The sequence below is a fragment of the Rattus norvegicus genome, chromosome 7, assembly GCF_021556685.1.
Source record: "Rattus norvegicus strain SHRSP/BbbUtx chromosome 7, alternate assembly SHRSP_T2T, whole genome shotgun sequence".
Taxonomy (NCBI): Eukaryota; Metazoa; Chordata; class Mammalia; order Rodentia; family Muridae; genus Rattus; species Rattus norvegicus.
Genome location: NC_141540.1, coordinates 80,681,176 through 80,697,759, shown reverse-complemented (window position 1 = coordinate 80,697,759; position 16,584 = coordinate 80,681,176). Strand labels below are relative to the sequence as shown.

At 43.3% G+C, this 16,584-nt stretch overlaps 1 protein-coding gene across 2 annotated transcripts in view; it reads left to right on the top strand.

Moving 5' to 3' along the window:
* The first annotated feature begins 555 nt into the window (after positions 1–555).
* Positions 556–16,584, top strand: part of Lrp12 (LDL receptor related protein 12) — a 71,369-nt gene continuing 55,340 nt past the window's right edge. Inside the window, exon 1 of one of the 2 annotated variants that reach the window (XM_087557315.1) lies at positions 556–944. In XM_087557315.1, coding sequence (XP_087413441.1) covers positions 866–944 — 79 coding nt within the window. In that variant the 5' untranslated portion in view covers positions 556–865. 2 annotated transcript variants of the gene reach the window in all.

Sequence of the window (16,584 nt, the reverse complement as noted above, 5' to 3'; positions counted from 1 at the left end):
CAGACCGTAGGTCCACTCCACCCCATCCCACGAGTGTCAAAAGGGCCCTCTCGGCTTCCCTGCCAGGTTAGAAGCGCAGGACCCTGTAGCCCGGCGGGATGTGTCCGCCAGAGCCTTTGGCTAAGGTTTCTACACTCGGTTATCCACGTGGACCTACGACCCTGCAGAGCCAATTTCAAGTGGAGCCAGCAGGGTTGGGGGTCACAGCTCGGAACTTCCAAGTTCACAGCCTCCCTCCCACCCCTCCTTCCTCCACTCATAGCCCATCAGCTCGAGGATCTTCGGGGTGGGCCCCAACACCAAGGCCGGGAACTATGGCGGAGCTCGGTCAGAGAACACCCTCTTCATCCCCCAGCCCCGGTGCCCCGGGAACCCAGCGGCCGGCTGGGTTCGTGTGCTCGCACATCGATTGGCACTGCCTCGCTACTCGGGCACCAGGAGCGGCGAAATCGGCGCGAGCTCCGCCGAGTCCAGGGGAGCACGGGGCGGGAACCAAAGCAGGCGGGCCAGGGGATTGCCGAGTGCACCGATGAGCGCCGGTGCCGGCTCGCGCTCAGTCTGGCGGGTGGCGGCGCCGGCTGGTTGTGCGGCGCGAGGCCCGAGCCCCGCAGTCGCCGGCCCTGTCGCTTCCCGCAGGAGCGCGCGTTGCGCGTCCCTGCCCCCGGGAAGGCCGGCCCGCTAGGGGCTCGCGCGGCCGACGCAGGACCGGCGGGAGGGAGCGCGCGCGGGCGGCCCCGCCCCTCCCCCTCCGCCGCCGCGGAGCGCGCAGGGAGCAGCCAGGGGCTCGGCGGCGGCGGCGTCTGGCCCCAGCTCCTCCTCCTCCTCCTCCTCCTCCATCTCCTCGCTCCCTCCATCTGCCGTGGGTATGGCCCGTCGCTGGAGCACAAAGGAGTCTCCGCGGCGGGGGTCGGCGTGGCTCTTGCTTTTCCTCGCTGGGGTGTACGGTAAGTGTCCGCCTCCCCGCGCCCCGCTGACCGAACAAAGCTGGGGCGACCCCGGGGCCCCCAGGCCTCCAGGACGGGCTGTGCTTGGGCGACCCGGGGAGACCCTGGTTGCCGGCGGGACAAAGACCCACGCGGGGTGTTCGGGGAGGGTTGTCTGCCCGCGGGGATGCGGAGGACCGCTGGCCGTCGCCGACCCTTCGGGGCGATGGAGGCGGGCCGGTCCGAGCTAGGGATCCTTGCGGAGCGGCGGCATGCGGGTGGACTCCCTAGCCCGGCGCAAGGGCCCGGGCGGCTCGCTCCTCTAGCGCTCGCTGCCGGGTGTACAGCTCTCGCGCACAAAGATGTGACCGTGAGACTGCGAAGGGGAGGTCGCCTCCGGGACGGTCCTGCCCCAGAACCTTTCTGAGGCACGAAGTTCTCTTCTCTGTGTAATTGCTGTTGCACCCATCTCTCTTGGTCCCCACTCCCTCCAAAAGCACCCCAATTGTTTCCTTCCCACCCCTCCACCTCTGCGCCTGGGGCTCTGTGGGTCTGGGGCGTGTAGGATCTTGTTCCCCAGTAACTGCACTCAAGAGAAGGCCAGAAAATAGTTTCCAGCCCCACCTCCGTCTTTCTCTATTGGGGCATACAAGTCTGCCCTGACTTCCAGTTCACTTGTCATTTTATCTCTGCCCTCTGATACTGTTGTGACTGTTACCTCATTCCGGTCTGTGATCTGGTTAAGGATACTTCTTTAAGGATTGCAGGCTGATTGTGTGTCACGACCGTGCTTTGTATGAAGTAGAGCTAAGGGGAATTAAAAGGACAGCTCACCACTTGAGACCTGAGCTTGAGCGTTGACTTCACCATCCTTAGTTCTCATGAGTTAACTCTTTGAATGGGTATTGCAGAGAACACAATTAATATATCCATTTTGGAGTACTGGTTTGAGTTCTCCAGAAAAACAAACAGAAGCTATTTGGTCTTTTTGTTTGTTTTTTTGTTGTTGTTTTTGTTTTTGTTTTTTTTGGGGGGCGGTAATTTTTTTCTTATACAAAGTCCACGTCATTTGCCACAAATAGTGATTCAGTAGTACAATGGCAGTGGTTTCTGTCAACATATAAATAACATATATTCCCCAGTATATGGTAGCATCTTTTTTGAAAGCAGTTATCTGTGGAATTGACTATGATGGTAACTTTCAAAGCTTGAGACTTCACATTATATGAAAAATATAATGGACTTAAATTGGCATTTCCTGGCAGCTAAGAAATGGTAATCTTTTCAGTATAATTCAGGATGTGTTGCTCCCTTACTCACGTGGTGTGTTATTTTTTCTGAGGACGATGGATTCATCCACATTTGATGTAGTAACTGTCAACGATGTGGTTGTGTGGGACCTGAAAACCCAGTACATGACTTTTCACCATTAGTTCTATCCCTGCTTGGCTGATGACTTGTGGGTTTGGGTCTACACCAGAGATCAATAAGCTATTATGTTCTGTTTTTTTCTAGCCGGGGGGTGAGTATAGTTCTTCTCTAGGTTTGGTATAATGGCCCAGGAGAAAGGAAAGTGAGAGGCATCTTTAATCTAGGGTGATTAGGAATGTCCAGTTGTGAATGTTACAGTTGTGCACTGTAATCAGAATTGAGTTTATGTGACGTCTGATCAGACTAAATAAATAAGCTGAGTCTTCAGAAAACGCATGCCATTGGTGTTTGATCCTTTGCCTTCAGAGGCTGTAAAGCAGTATTGGTCCTGGTGTATTCTTTTATACTGAAACACAAAGTGGACTTCTGGTAGGTACTGCACAAAGGTTTATCTCTTGGGCGTTTGTGTTCAGTGAGGAATTGAAGTCAAAGGCCAAAACTCCTTTTCCCACCGTTGTGGGACCATAGTTATAAAGCTGTCAGGTGATTACCCCAGAGGTCGATGTCTCCAGCCACATGGGTTTCAAATGATAAGGAAATAAGAGGCAGTAGGATGGGCAAAACATTGAACTGTATTGACAGAGCTAAACAGAACTCTTCATCCTGAAGCCAGGAGGCATTCTCTGTACAGCTCTGTGTGTGTGTCTGTTTCCTCACCCAGATTTGGGTTCATATTAATAGGAAAAGAAAAATAAACAATTGTAAGAATAGTTAAACTATGTACTCAACGTTGGAATAGTGGAGTTTGTGTGGTCAGTGTTATAGTTGTGATGTATAGTAGATATACTCTAGCAGAACCATTTGAATGAACATAGAACATGCATACATACATACATACGTACATACAAACAAACAATATGCAGATGTCTCAGTAAAATCTTGAAGTCCTGAATTTCATCCCTAGTTCATGTAAAAAGCTGGGCAGTGTGGTATGCTCTCAGGAAGTCAGAGACAGCCAGATTCCCTGGGGATCATTAGTTAGTCTAACCTTCTTGGTAAGCTCCAGACCCATGGGAGACCCTTGTCTGGGAAAGATGGACAGTGTATGGTTGAGGAGGAGGAACATGTATGGTTGCCTTCTGACCTCCATCTAAATATACCTATACATGTGCACTCACACACAAGTATGGCTTCAAAAATAAAGGACTACCGAGATAGCTCACCAGGTAAAGGTATTTTCTACAGAGCCTGGCGACTGAGTTCAATCTCTGGAACCTACATAAGATAGAAAGAGGTAATAAATTTCACAAAGCTGTCCTCTGGCCCCCACAGACATACCCTGTTTCACACACACAGGTCTTGCACACGCACAAATTTACCTAAGTAAGTGAATCAGTAAATGAAATAAGAAAGTTCTGTTAAAACACGTGAATATTCTGAATAACTTGACATAGACCTGCTAAGGAAAGGTTCTGAGCCGGTACTGAGGGAATTCCAAGGCTGTTTTGTTTGTTTGCTTGTAAGTTGGTGTTTGTTTTTTTAGTTACTCTTGGCTATTAACCAAAATGTGAACCTTTGAAATATTTCATATAGATTTAATAATCCTTATTCGGTGCTTACACCCTTTACATAACTTTTTATTTGTTGGCGAACTGTGATATGTGACTATTATAGCCGCAGGTTATCTTTCCAGACGCCAAAGTCTTGCTCAAAGTTTCAAGTATGTAAAAGTATACAATGAATTTAGATTATACATCAACCTACAGTTAATGCTTTCTGAGGTTGTCCCAGGGCCAGTATTACTTTTCAGACGTTCTTCTGTCTGAATAGCTTTGAATAAGCTGGAGGAGCTTAGCTGGCTGTCACCCTAGGCTACTGTCAGGGAGAAGTCCCAGTCAGTTGCTCACACCAGGGTGCCTGCCTCGCCACAGCATGGGAGTTCCAAATCCCTGTCTCTTCCAGGCGCTAGAGCGCAGTCTTGCAACGGTGCCACTGCTCTATCACTTCCTGCTTGTCTCCTAGGTCCAGGTTTGCTATCTGTCACACAAATCCACCCTTTAAATACATTGAACATTGCTGCTGAGGTGCATCTGGAGAAAGAAACACAGTTCGAGAGGTGCTGCCTTCTGTTTGGGGTACACTCAGACATGCTGCATCCCCATCTTCTGCCTCCCCTTCCCTCATTTGCTCATCTTGACTCCAGCTCTTGGCCCACTTTCATTTGAGGAACACTGCCCTAGATGAAGTCTTAGAATATGATTTAGAACATTTGCTTTACTTGTCTATGTTCTTATAATTGCCTTGGAGAGTTTCAGGTTACTTCCTGCTGAAACTCACCCTGATGTATGCCGTCTGACCTGTGGTGGTGGTCCTCTTTGAGCTGCCATCTGCTTACGGAAAGAGGCTTCAGTGTACACCTGCTGTTCTGGACGTTGTGGTAGGGTATGATATTCTCCTCACTCTTCACTTCATATCTAATGGGTCAGTCTTCCCCATGAATTATATAGAACACTCCGCAGGACTAAATTTTTTCCCAGTGTAAGGATAGACCAGAAGTTCCAATTTTAGAAAAGTGGTAGAAATAACGAGAACAGAAGGGAAAAATTTTTAAGCTGATACCAATTACTTCTGAGAAAGTCAGGCTTGATTACATAAAATATGTTGAATAAAACTGAATTAATTGCTTAATATAAATCCTCCTTTGAGTTCAGAATCTAAATTATATCTCTATCCTAGGGAGACTGAAGACAGGCAGCAGATTCCTCCCAATTCCAGGGGCTTGGGTGCAGTGGCAGCTTTTAGAAGGGTTGTTGTCTACATTCCTGGAGCTTGGAAGAGGTCTGAGGGAGGTGTCGTAAATGGTGTAGACACTTCCTAGAAAGTCTAACTCCGCTGAAGAAAACCAGAGAAGAGTGAGCAGCCCTTAGAAGAAAATGTTAAAATGTAGATGTTAAAGCCAGGGGCTTGCTCTGTAACCCAAGCTGGCCTCCAACTTAGAGCAGTCCACCTGCTCCAGACTCCTCAGTGTGAAGAGAACACATTAAACGCCAGGCCTGAGTCAAGGTGTTTTTCTGGAGAATAGAAAGTTTAAGATTTATGGAAACATAAAGGGAATTTCTCCTTCTGATCTGGTATTTTGTTTTATATAATTGGTGGTTTTTCTTAAAAATATCATTAGCAATATTCTCTAAAGAGTGAATGTTAAACAGGAGATGGACACAGATGAAGTTTATGTACATTTAAGCAAATAGAAAGAATGCTTTGACTTTGGGATTGAAAATGAACATTAATCTGTTCTTGCTGCAAGTCTTTTTTTTTAAAGATTTATTTATTTTATGTATATGAGTACACTGTAGCTGTCCTCAGACACACCAGAAGAGGGCATCAGATCTCATTACAGATGGTCGTGAGCCAACATGTGGTTGCTGGGAATTGAACTCAGGACCTCTGGAAGAACAGTCAGTGCTCTTAACCTCTGAGCCATCTCTCCAGCAAGTTTTTATAAGCACATAAAAGTTGCTTTGACCTCTAACTACTAAGGTTCCATCTAGATTCTCCTCCTCACCCCAGTCCTACTTTATTCTTCCTTTTTTTTTGACAAGAGTTGATAGATGTATACTACTTATTAACATTCCTTGCATGCATGCACACCTGCATACATACATGCACACACACATACACATATATAATTTCAATAATGAATTAGCTTAGTGAGGTCCTGTCATCTAATCATTAAAGAGAAAGAAACTGACCTTTACTGTATTAAGCTTTCATCATTTACTGTTATGGGTGCTGTTCTTGGACATTAGTCATTGACAGTTTCAGTCAGTCCCGCCAAGTAATTGTATACAACATTGTTTTTTAATAAGAGAGAAAATTGAAGTTCTGAGAATTGACTTGAGATTATATCACTAGAAAGTCAGCGGAGTGATCAGCTAATCCTCTCCCTTGTTCCTGCATCTGTTGAACACTTATCTCTGGTACTGTTAGGTTCTGCCTTGTGGGCAGTCTCTGCCCTCATGGTTCTTACACTCTAGTTAATAAATTGTTGCAAGTTCTCTGCGCAGAAACTGCCAAGCATGGAGATAATAAATAATGATGTAATTAGGAATGGATGTCTTTCATGGGGGTCATTGTAAGACCCAAGTGATAGATAACCATGAGTTACAGTCAGAGAGCTTTGAATGTGGGAGCAATATATTGAGAGGCCTCGGATCAGGAAGAGCTAGACATCGCAGATATATGGACACACTTGCTGTAGAGCCTTAGTGGATGACCACAGTAAGGACAGGGACCAAGACGTTTGATGACCATGGTAAACTTCGAGTTTTGGAGAGGTTTAAATGACTTGATAGAGTTTTTATTTTGACTCAATTGCTTTTCCTATACAGTGTGAGACATTTGAAGTAGTCAGGGTAGTCAGGAAACTTCCGCCAGCCCAGTGAGAGACACAAGTGGTGGGGGAGGTGGATGGGTATTATATCCTGTTGGTTAACAAGGAGCTTCCTCTCTCTTCCTGGGAGGTATGTTTGTGCTTGGGCGCCTAAGTGTGGGGTGGGATGATGTAATCACATTGTTACTATGTATTTTCTTGAAGTCATGTAACCTGAATCAAGAGGTAAGACTGAAGAGGAGAAGGGTACAGAGGATGATTTCTCTCCCTTCCATTTAGCCTAACAACCGTTTGGGCCCTTGGGAAAGGCATCTAGAAAAGACAATCATAAGGACATTCAGTGTGAGAAACATGCTGTCCATACTACATACTAGGGGGGATACTGATGAAAAGCTTGTGCAACAAATGACAAGAACAGCGAAGGATGGCAGGAGAAGCTTAAGGCTCTCCCGGAAGACTCGGCTCCCGGACTCATCTTTCTTCCCACTAAGTGTAGAGCATAACTTCATGCAGTCAGAAGAGTTGACAGGCAAGAATCCAAGGGTTCATGTGGAAGTGAGATATCAAGAACCCTTTTGCTCACATTCAGTGCTTTGAAGTAAGTAATCAATAAAATGGCTTTATGCCATTGGAAAGTCAATGTATTAGTAGACTGGTGATTTTCAGAAGAAATTTGGAATAATAAAGGACCTTTTTACTGGATCTTATGTAACTTGTTTATAGATGATATAGTTTTGGCAGGTTCCAGAACATCAAGGTAGATGAGTCTGACAGAATAATTCTCTGTTTTCTTCCGAAATGTTTGCTAGTCCCGTGCCCTGCCTAGAATCAGTCGGATGAAGTAAAGTTGTTTTAAACTGATTCTCTCACTAGTGAAGGAGTCTAACTTGATACCTTCTTTAATTTGCTTAAACACTTCAGTTCTTAGGGAATAAAAATGGTATCCGCCCTTCAGTCTTAGGATTAAGTGAGCACAGTAGACGTTCATCGGTTGGTACTTACCCCTTTCAGATAGGAGGAAGAGAAGATGCAAAATGAGCACACACCTAGTGCGTGCTGAAGCATGGCTCAGATACTGGAGTTCTTTGTTGCTTGCTCATGATACTAAAACCTTTCACTACTAGAATACAAAGCAGCGTCATAAAACATGCCATGATTGCTAGAAGGTCAGCAGCAAGTAAGGTCAGCAGAAAGGGAAGACATACTGGGACTAGTGATAGAGTGCTTTTCACTCTATGCTTTCCATGTGTAGAGGCCTGTTGCTTTATTATTAACATTAGTAATATGTAGTAATATTTTTACATCGTTGTAACAGCTGCTAACTAGTCCAGGAGTGATTCAGTCATGCTGCACATACAAGTCAGGGTGACTTTTCTGAAATAAATACAAGTTTGTTTGTTTGTTTTTAATGTAACTTTCTTGCATTAAATCTAGCAGTAGAGCCAGTGAGGTGGTTTAGCTGGTAAAGGCCTTGCCACCAAAACACCTGAGTTTGTCTCTGAGACCCTCATGATAGAAGAATAGACTCAATTCCCACAAGTTGTCCTCTGACTTCTACACATATTCCGGGGTGGTCCACACAGGTATGCATGCACATGTCCATGCCTACACATGAATAAGTAAGTCACCGGAAACCCTAGCAGCATCTCTCATCCCTGCCCTTCCTCCGCAGTGGTCCTGCCATGGGGGGAGGGGGACTTCTTTGCCCCTGGTGGGCAAAGAAACTCGATGTTTCTTCTGCCTGGTTTATCTTTTTCTCTCATCCACTGTCTTCACTAGGCTGCCACTTGCTTGTCTTTCAGCTTTTCATTTAGGGGCTGTTACCTCTCGAGAGTGTTTGTTTCTCAATTATGTAAGATTAATAATAAAACTTAAAAATGTACACACAAACATACACACACTCCAATGACCATGCTAAAAATAAAAAGATAACAAAATTAATGTTAATATATTTAATCCAGTATGCCTAAAGTGTTTGTATGTAAAATCAATAGCAAATAATTATGGAGATACTCTGGGTTAGGTTTTCATGCAAAAATCTTCAAAGATAGTGTAAATTTTATTGAGGGCTGATTTCAGTTCAACTAACCATGCTTGAACTGCTCACTAGACTTTGAAAGAGTCACTGTCTATTAAAACTGAATATAATGTCCCCTGTAGCCCAGCAGCACAAATACAGATGTATGCCAGAAGGCACACTCAGGGTTGAGAGCATGCTTACTTGTCGTAGTGCCAGGCTGGAAACATCCCATACCTACATCACCAGTGAAAGGTGAGTCACGTCTGCTAGAGTAGAATGTGGAGTGCAGTACAGCAGCAGGTCTCGGCTTCAAAGTCAGGAGTCGTCTAGTTTGGGAATCCAAAGAATATTTTTAATTGGAGCTACATATTTGCTTAAGCCTGTAATAGAAATCAAAGTGTTAATACTAATCTATTTAAATGGTAGTAAGAAACATGTTACCTGTTATTACCACACATATTGCTGATAGTTGAAATATGTTAAATGACATACCTTCTACAACAACAAATCCAACGAGGACAATGGAATTGTTTCACAGTTGTGCACATTATTACAGAGTGCTGGTTGTGTGTGGAACATACCTGATGTAATAGCAGACAATACTTATTGAATAAATGAATTTGTTTGTCGATACTGAAGCAAATTGCATTCATGGTGTTCCTAGTGTTGAAGTATTTAGCATTTGTCGAGTGCCATAGCAGGCTGGTAATGAGCATTTTATGCTGAGATGCATTTACTGCTGTCTGTTGGACTTCGTGTCTGTAGGATCGGCCTGTAGCTGTCCTTTGCCTTCTTTCCCTTCATCCCAACCCAATCTTGTGACCTGGCCTGCCCCCAGTCTTGCCTGGTTCTCATACTGCTCATCCATTCTTTTCACTGTTGTTTTAATGGATGGAGCATGCGGAAGTGTTCAGGATTTGAGTTGTGGTTGTTTTTGCCTTTTAAGATTGGGAAAATGAGATGTGTTTATAAGTAATTTAGGTCCTGTGGCCTGAGGAGAACTGAAGCTCCCATCTGAAAGGCAGGAGCTCTGGGGGTGGGGCTGGGGCTGCCAGAACAGAACACGTGAATTGAACTCAAGCAGGGGTTGAGGGTCCCTTAAATCACCGTCAGGTACAGTGTGCCTATTTACATACTACCGAATAACAGTCTGAAGCACAATACAGCCAGTTCTCTTCTTAGTGCTGCTATCAAACTTTCTCTGAGTACTAGCTAAAATAGTTGTAGACCACATGAAAAACTATGGGTACAGATACAGTGACCTAATTAAATTAACTTAACCCCACATTCCTTTTCTAGGACATTATTGACATACATTGTACATATTTACGGGGTGTAGCATCTAATCAAATTAGGATAATTAGCATTTTGTCTCTTTTTTTTGTGCTAGGAAACTTTAAGCACTTTTGATTTGTTATGTAATATGTAATAAAGTGTGAACTGTAGTTGGCCTGGTGGGCTTATGTGTAGATATAGAAAAGAGATTAGAGCACAGGCTGTGTCCCTGGTTTTACTTCATTTTTTTATTTTTAGGCTCTAATCTAGCCCAGTGTGGCAGCACTGCCCTGTAATGCTAGCACAGAAGGGGTGGGGGCAGGAAGATCCAAGAGTTCGGGGCCAGCCTGACCCCTGTCAAAATCAAACACACAAAAGTCTATGCTCTCTGGAGGGAGTTAGCTCCTACAAACAGACAGTACAGCTCTAAAGGTTTGTTAGCGTCCTTAGGAGAGCGGTGTGGACATGACACTCCAAAGTGAGCACAACTACTTGGGTTCTTTGTTTGTGTTTTCCTAATGTCTATCTATGTCACAGTTGCTGATTTATTGTTTCCTAGAATATAGCACTTCATCTATATTTTATTTTACTTTAAGCTAAATAATGATTTTCTCTTAAATCATTCTCTACATTTGTGGCTGTCACTCCTGTCATTCTGAGTACCGTCTGTCTGCTTTGCCACTGTTGGCTTGAACAGTTTACCATGTGTGTATGTCTGGACTGTTCCCTCCAGCCCTTGCGTGGTTTTAAGTGTGCTGATTTCCTCATGTCCTAACTTGAGGTAACTGTCTTTTAAGCTTATCTTTAAAATTATGGGGCAAATTGACCTTGTTCCTCTGCTGTGAGGTTCTGTGAATGTTAACGTAAGTGGGCACTTGGAACCGAATTCTGGGCACAGAAGAGGTCCATCACTTTGGTCTTCCTGTTATTCCGTGATGGCTGTGCCCGCTGCCCACAGTGCTGACCTTGATAACCAACCACTAATGTGGTAATCACCAGTTGTGCACTTTGAGACTAGTTCCTCTAGTTAGCATAACTGAGAGCCATCCCAGCATTACATTTTTCAATATTTTGTTCCTCTTATTGGTAAGCAGTATGCCATTGTATGGATGTATCTCAGCTTAATCTGTGCTAGTAGTAAACATTCATGGGTAGGTTTTGTGTGGGCGTGAGCTTTAATTTCTCTAGAGTGAATATTTAAGGGTGTATGTGTATGTATGTGGGAAATATTTAATATTTCCCATGTCTTAAGTTTCGTGCATGTAGTCAAATATAGAAGGAAGCACCAAGCTGCCCTCCACAGTGCTTACTAGTGAGTGTGCTGGCCAGTGTGTGTGACAGCTGCATAGCTTCACCAAGTGCTGGTGGTCTCCATAACGAACTGGTTTTGTGCAAAGCCCATGTAGCTGTAACTCCTGGTTTCGTTTTACATTTTTAGGTGGCTAACAGTCTTGAACGTCTTTTCACATGCTTTTTTTTCTTTTTCTTTTTGCCATCTTGGATGAAGTAGCCAAGTTCACTCTAATTTTCAATCGTTTTTCATTTACTGTTGAAGTCTTAGGGGTCTTACATACACTTCCCTCTGCGCCCATAGTTTATCTTCCAGAAAGTGTCTTTGACAAAGCAGAAATTTTACATCCGATGCTGAGCCTATCAGTTCTTTATAAGTTACAGCTTAGGTTATAATGCTTTTTAACCCAACTATAGATAGGGAAGGGTTTTCTCTTTTTCTAAAACCGTATTGTTGTACATTGTGACCTAAGATCTCTTTTGATTTATCACTTTACAAGAATAAAGTTTGTAAAGAAGTTTGGTTTTCACAAATGGTGTCAATTTCCTTTCCCATCTGAGCTGCTCCTCTGTCGGGGGTTAAGTGAGCACATCGCTGGGTCAGTTCTAGAGTCTGTTCGCTCTCATGCCCACTCCAAGGCACTTCACCTTTCACACCGGCCTGACTGCTGTGGCTTCGTGATTAATCGTAAGTGGGATGGTATAATCCTTTACTTTTATTCTCCATCAAAATTTTCTGATTCCCATTTCTTTCCACACTATGCTGACAAATTAGCTCATTTTTGTCTAGAAAATAATCCTCGTGAGATGTTTTTTCTTATCATATAGTTTTAAACTTCTAGACCATGCTGGAAAAAAAAATTGACATCTTCACTCTTAATTTCTATTCCATGAATATTTCCATTTATTTAAGTCATTAATTTCTTTTATTGGTACTAGATTTTATTATGGATAGTGTTTTGATAGATGTTTCTACTATTTTCATTTAAAGAAACCTATTGAAAATGATGTTAGTCTGGAAGATGGCTCAGGAAGTGTGAAACTTCCAACTCAAGCCTGAGAACCTGAGTTCAAATCTCTAGCACTCATGTCAAAAGTTAGGAACAACTGTGCATGGTCCTGTAACCACAGCACTATCGGGGAGCAGACAGGAAGATCTCTGGGGTTGCTGGCCACCAGCCTGACTCTAGGTTCAATGAAAGACCCTGTCTCAAGGGATAAGACACTGAGGTCAGGACACCCAATAGCTTCTTCTGACCTCTGCCCTTGATACACACACATGTGCACACACACATGTGCTTATCTCCCCTTCCCACATACACACACACACACACACACACACACACACACACACACACACACACATACAGATGTACACAGAAATAACTTAATTAAAAAATGAAAATGATAATATTTCTAAGTCTGGCTTCTAAGTGTAATTTTTTCATATACGAAGTAGTCATAGTGAATAAGCCCACTTACAAGTTTTAGGGATATTTCTGTATATTTTTCTGGAATTTATTTCACATTTTAATTTTATTTGTTAACAAAGACTGTTACATTTCTTTCCAGCTGTATAAAGTTGAAATGAGGTCTTACTGCCCTAGAATTTATGGCCCACATATTTCTGCTTCTGAAATGCCAGGGTTATATGCATGCACCATACCTGGCAAACAGTTTTGAATATTTCACTAGTCTTTCATTCTTAGAACAATCCAGTCAGTCATCGTATGTCACAGTTTGTGTTTGCTGCTTGTTGGAGTCACTCTGCAGCTCAGGCTGTTCAGGAACTCACTGTAGAACAGGCTGACTCTGGACTCTTGCAGTCTGCCTGCCTCCGCCTTTAGTGTGATGAATGGCGTTAGAGGCGTAAGCCACTGTGCCTGCCTCTTTGTTTTTTTATTTCCAAATACGTACTGTGGACATCAACTGTTTTACACTTCAACCTTTAGCGTACAATTCCACAGTTTTCAGTATTCACAGACTGGCAACCACCACTCTTGCCCACCTTGAAAATACTTGCTAATCTCCAGGACACCCCCTTACCTATTAGCCATCACTGCTGTTCCAAACCCTTTCCAACCTGACAGCCATGAATCAACTCTGTCACCACGTCTGTTCTGGATGTTTTATTAAACCTAGTTACACGATATGCGATCTTTTGTTCCTGGCTTTTACCTAGCAAATGTTTTCATGATTTACCCATGCTGTAGCATGACTCAGTTCTTTCTTCCCGGATTTGTCCTGAGCATGTCCTGTTCTGTGGCTCTGCCACAGTCCCTTTATTCCTGCTGGGTGGCATTTCAGTGGTTGTCACGTTTTGTATTTTCCTGTATGTTTAGAGAGGAGTGAGATTCATGGTTCATATTAGAACTCTTTAAGTCCAAGCTGCCCCGCAGCCGCAGTGGTGTTCCGAGCTCCCTCTAGCAGTAAAGACCCTGAGTCCCTGTTCCTCACAGATGCCTCGCCGGCTGTCGTTTCTAACTGTAGGCACCCTGATAGGTATGGAGTGAATGTTTTGGTTAAAACAGTGATGTGGTTTTTGGTTTTCTCCTTGTTTTTCCCTGTGATTGATGACTGTATATGTTCTGTGGAGAAATCTCCTTCAAATCCCAGGACCATTTCTAGTGAGTTGGCTGGCTTTCCTCTTTGTTCTGGTGCTGCGGGACTTAGAACGTTTGGTGCATAGGTTGCAAACATTTCTTCTGGTCTGTAGGTTTCCTTTCACTTCCCTAAAGTGTCCTTCAGCATGCAGCTGTTTGCAGTTCTAGACAGTCGTGACTTGTGTGTTTCCTTTTGTTTTGTAGGCTCCTGTTGGAGTTAGCAGTTCATTCCCCAGTCTAAGTCAAGGTTCACTCTTGGGCTTTTCTTGCGGTTTTTGTGGAATTGTGTCATTTGGCCCTTATTTTAAGGTCTCTAGTCCATTTTGGCCTATCTTTTAATCTAATGTGAGGTAGGTCAGCTCATTCTCTGTGCATGTGACTTTCTGTGTAGGATTATTTGTTGAAAAGACTTTTTCCACATTTAATTTTCTTAACACCTCTGTCGCAGGTCAGCTGAACTAGCAAAGGGTGCTTACTTCCTGGTTCTTATCGGGTTGCATTTATCCGCCCATCCCTATTGTAATTTCTTTTCTTATTGCTGTGAGAAAGTTCTCTGACGAGTGTAGCTTGAGAGAGAAGGGCTTATTTGGTCCCACAGTCCAAGGGGCACAGTGCATCTGCCCTGCTGAAGAAGCCAAGGCAGATAGCAGAAGCTAGCAGCAGCTGGTCACACTGCATCCAGTCAGAGCACAGAGAGCCTGAATGAATGCATCTGGCTGCCCAGCAGGCTCTCTCCACCTAGGGCATGACACAGCCATGCGGCAGTGGCAAACCTGCAGAGTGGGCGTTCTCACAGGGCATCTCCCCATGTCAGTGGCCTGTGATGGCTCAGCTTCCTAGTACGTTTTCAAATTAAGAAGGATGACTTCTGCAGTTCATCATTTCAAGGTGGTTTTGCAGTAATCACACACAGGAGACCAGGGTTTGAACCCAGACAGTGAAGCTGCGCACTCTGTGCTGCCCTCCCCAGTTTTACTTCATGTTTTTTTTTTTCCTTAATAACTTGAGAAAGCAAATGAAGCTTCTTAAAGTGTATACATATGCATTTATGAGGGATATAAGTGGGGTTAGGCTATAAGAGAAACAATGCCTCCCCAGCCATATACCACAGGCTATGAGTTCTTTCTTTTCAAGTTATTGGTCAGTGGGTCCCATAAACACTACCCCAAAACAGTACTGGCCATTACTGGTTTGGGGGATCTTCTATTTTGGCAGTAATACCTTAATGGTGAAGATACCATGTAGTTGGGTCATAGAACGTGGAGAAATCAAGCTGGTACCAACCTGGAAACTTCATCCCTATGCTGATTCTTTGTACACCACTGGAAAAGAGAAATCCTGAAAGCTTCAGGAACAGCCGGTCTGGCAAGTTCTCCCCATGGGTACAGCAGTAGGACCTGTGCTCTAAGGCACTATGCTGCCACTTTTGCTGTGCTGCCTGGAGACCTCCCTCAACTCAGCGCCTCTTTGTAAACAAGCTGATTTAATTCTTCTTGCATTTATCATTTTTAATTTATTACTCGAACTTATCTGGTTGTGAGTCTACTGATAGATGATCCAGGGATGCTGGATTATTAATGTTTTCTGAATGTATTCCAGTTTGCTCTTAATTGAAACTTCTTAGTGGCAAGATGCTTGGTTATTGGATTTTATACTGCCTCCCCTCAGGGTCTGTTGGAAGGCTATTAAATGCTCACACATATACTTTCTACATCAAATGTTAATTTTCTTTTTTCTTTAGTAGATAGACAAATGACAACATATAGGAACAGTAATTGGATAGTTAATAAAGCTAGGAAGATTAACTTCAGAAGCATTCAAAAACACCACCAACCAATTTAGCAAACAAGTAAAAATCAAACTGTTCTATCAAATGTTCAGAATCATTAATAAAGACAAAACAAGATTGGTTAGGGCCCAGTGAAATGTGTGTTCATCCTCTGCTAGGAATGCTAATTTTTGGCTCATGTGTTTTGGATATTATTTGACATAACCTGAACATATCTTTTCACCATAAACTTTCTTGATGTTGATCATTAGGTTATTTATAGCTTGCTCACATTCATAAGTAATGCTGTAATTGATAAGTTTTTGTTAATCTTTGTTTTTTTGTATTTCTATGAGTCATAAAAGTACATCAAAGGCTGAAATATTTTTAAAGTTCTCAATAAAAATAATACCCAATTTGTATTAAATAATTCTTTTACTAATTATTACCTTGAATGCTTTATATATAATTTATTTAATTGTTTTCCCAAACTCAAAATGGCCCCATAAGTAAGCTACAGGGAAATTTCTTATGCAGTTGCAGCCAAGATTTATTTTCTAGAAGAATTTGAGTGCAGTAAGCCTTTGTTCATAGATGTTGAGATTATGTATTTTTTTAATGCTTTTCCAGTGAACTATTACAATAATAACACCATAGCAGTGAGCACAGCCAGAGCCATACTTATGGTCACTAACTACCATTTGTCACAGAAAGGATTCAGGGGTCATGGGATGGATGATTGGTTCCAATGTGGTGTAGAAAACACAACAGATGACTGGGTAATTCTGCATCACAAAGCAGGGAAACTACCAGAGACTAGCAGTTCATGCCAAAAGGCATCCATTGATATAATAGGTCCATTGGCCGAAGGTGAAAAATGGTAAGCATCAAACCAGTAATGAAGACAGGTGATGGCAATGCACTGGATGCATAAAAACTGT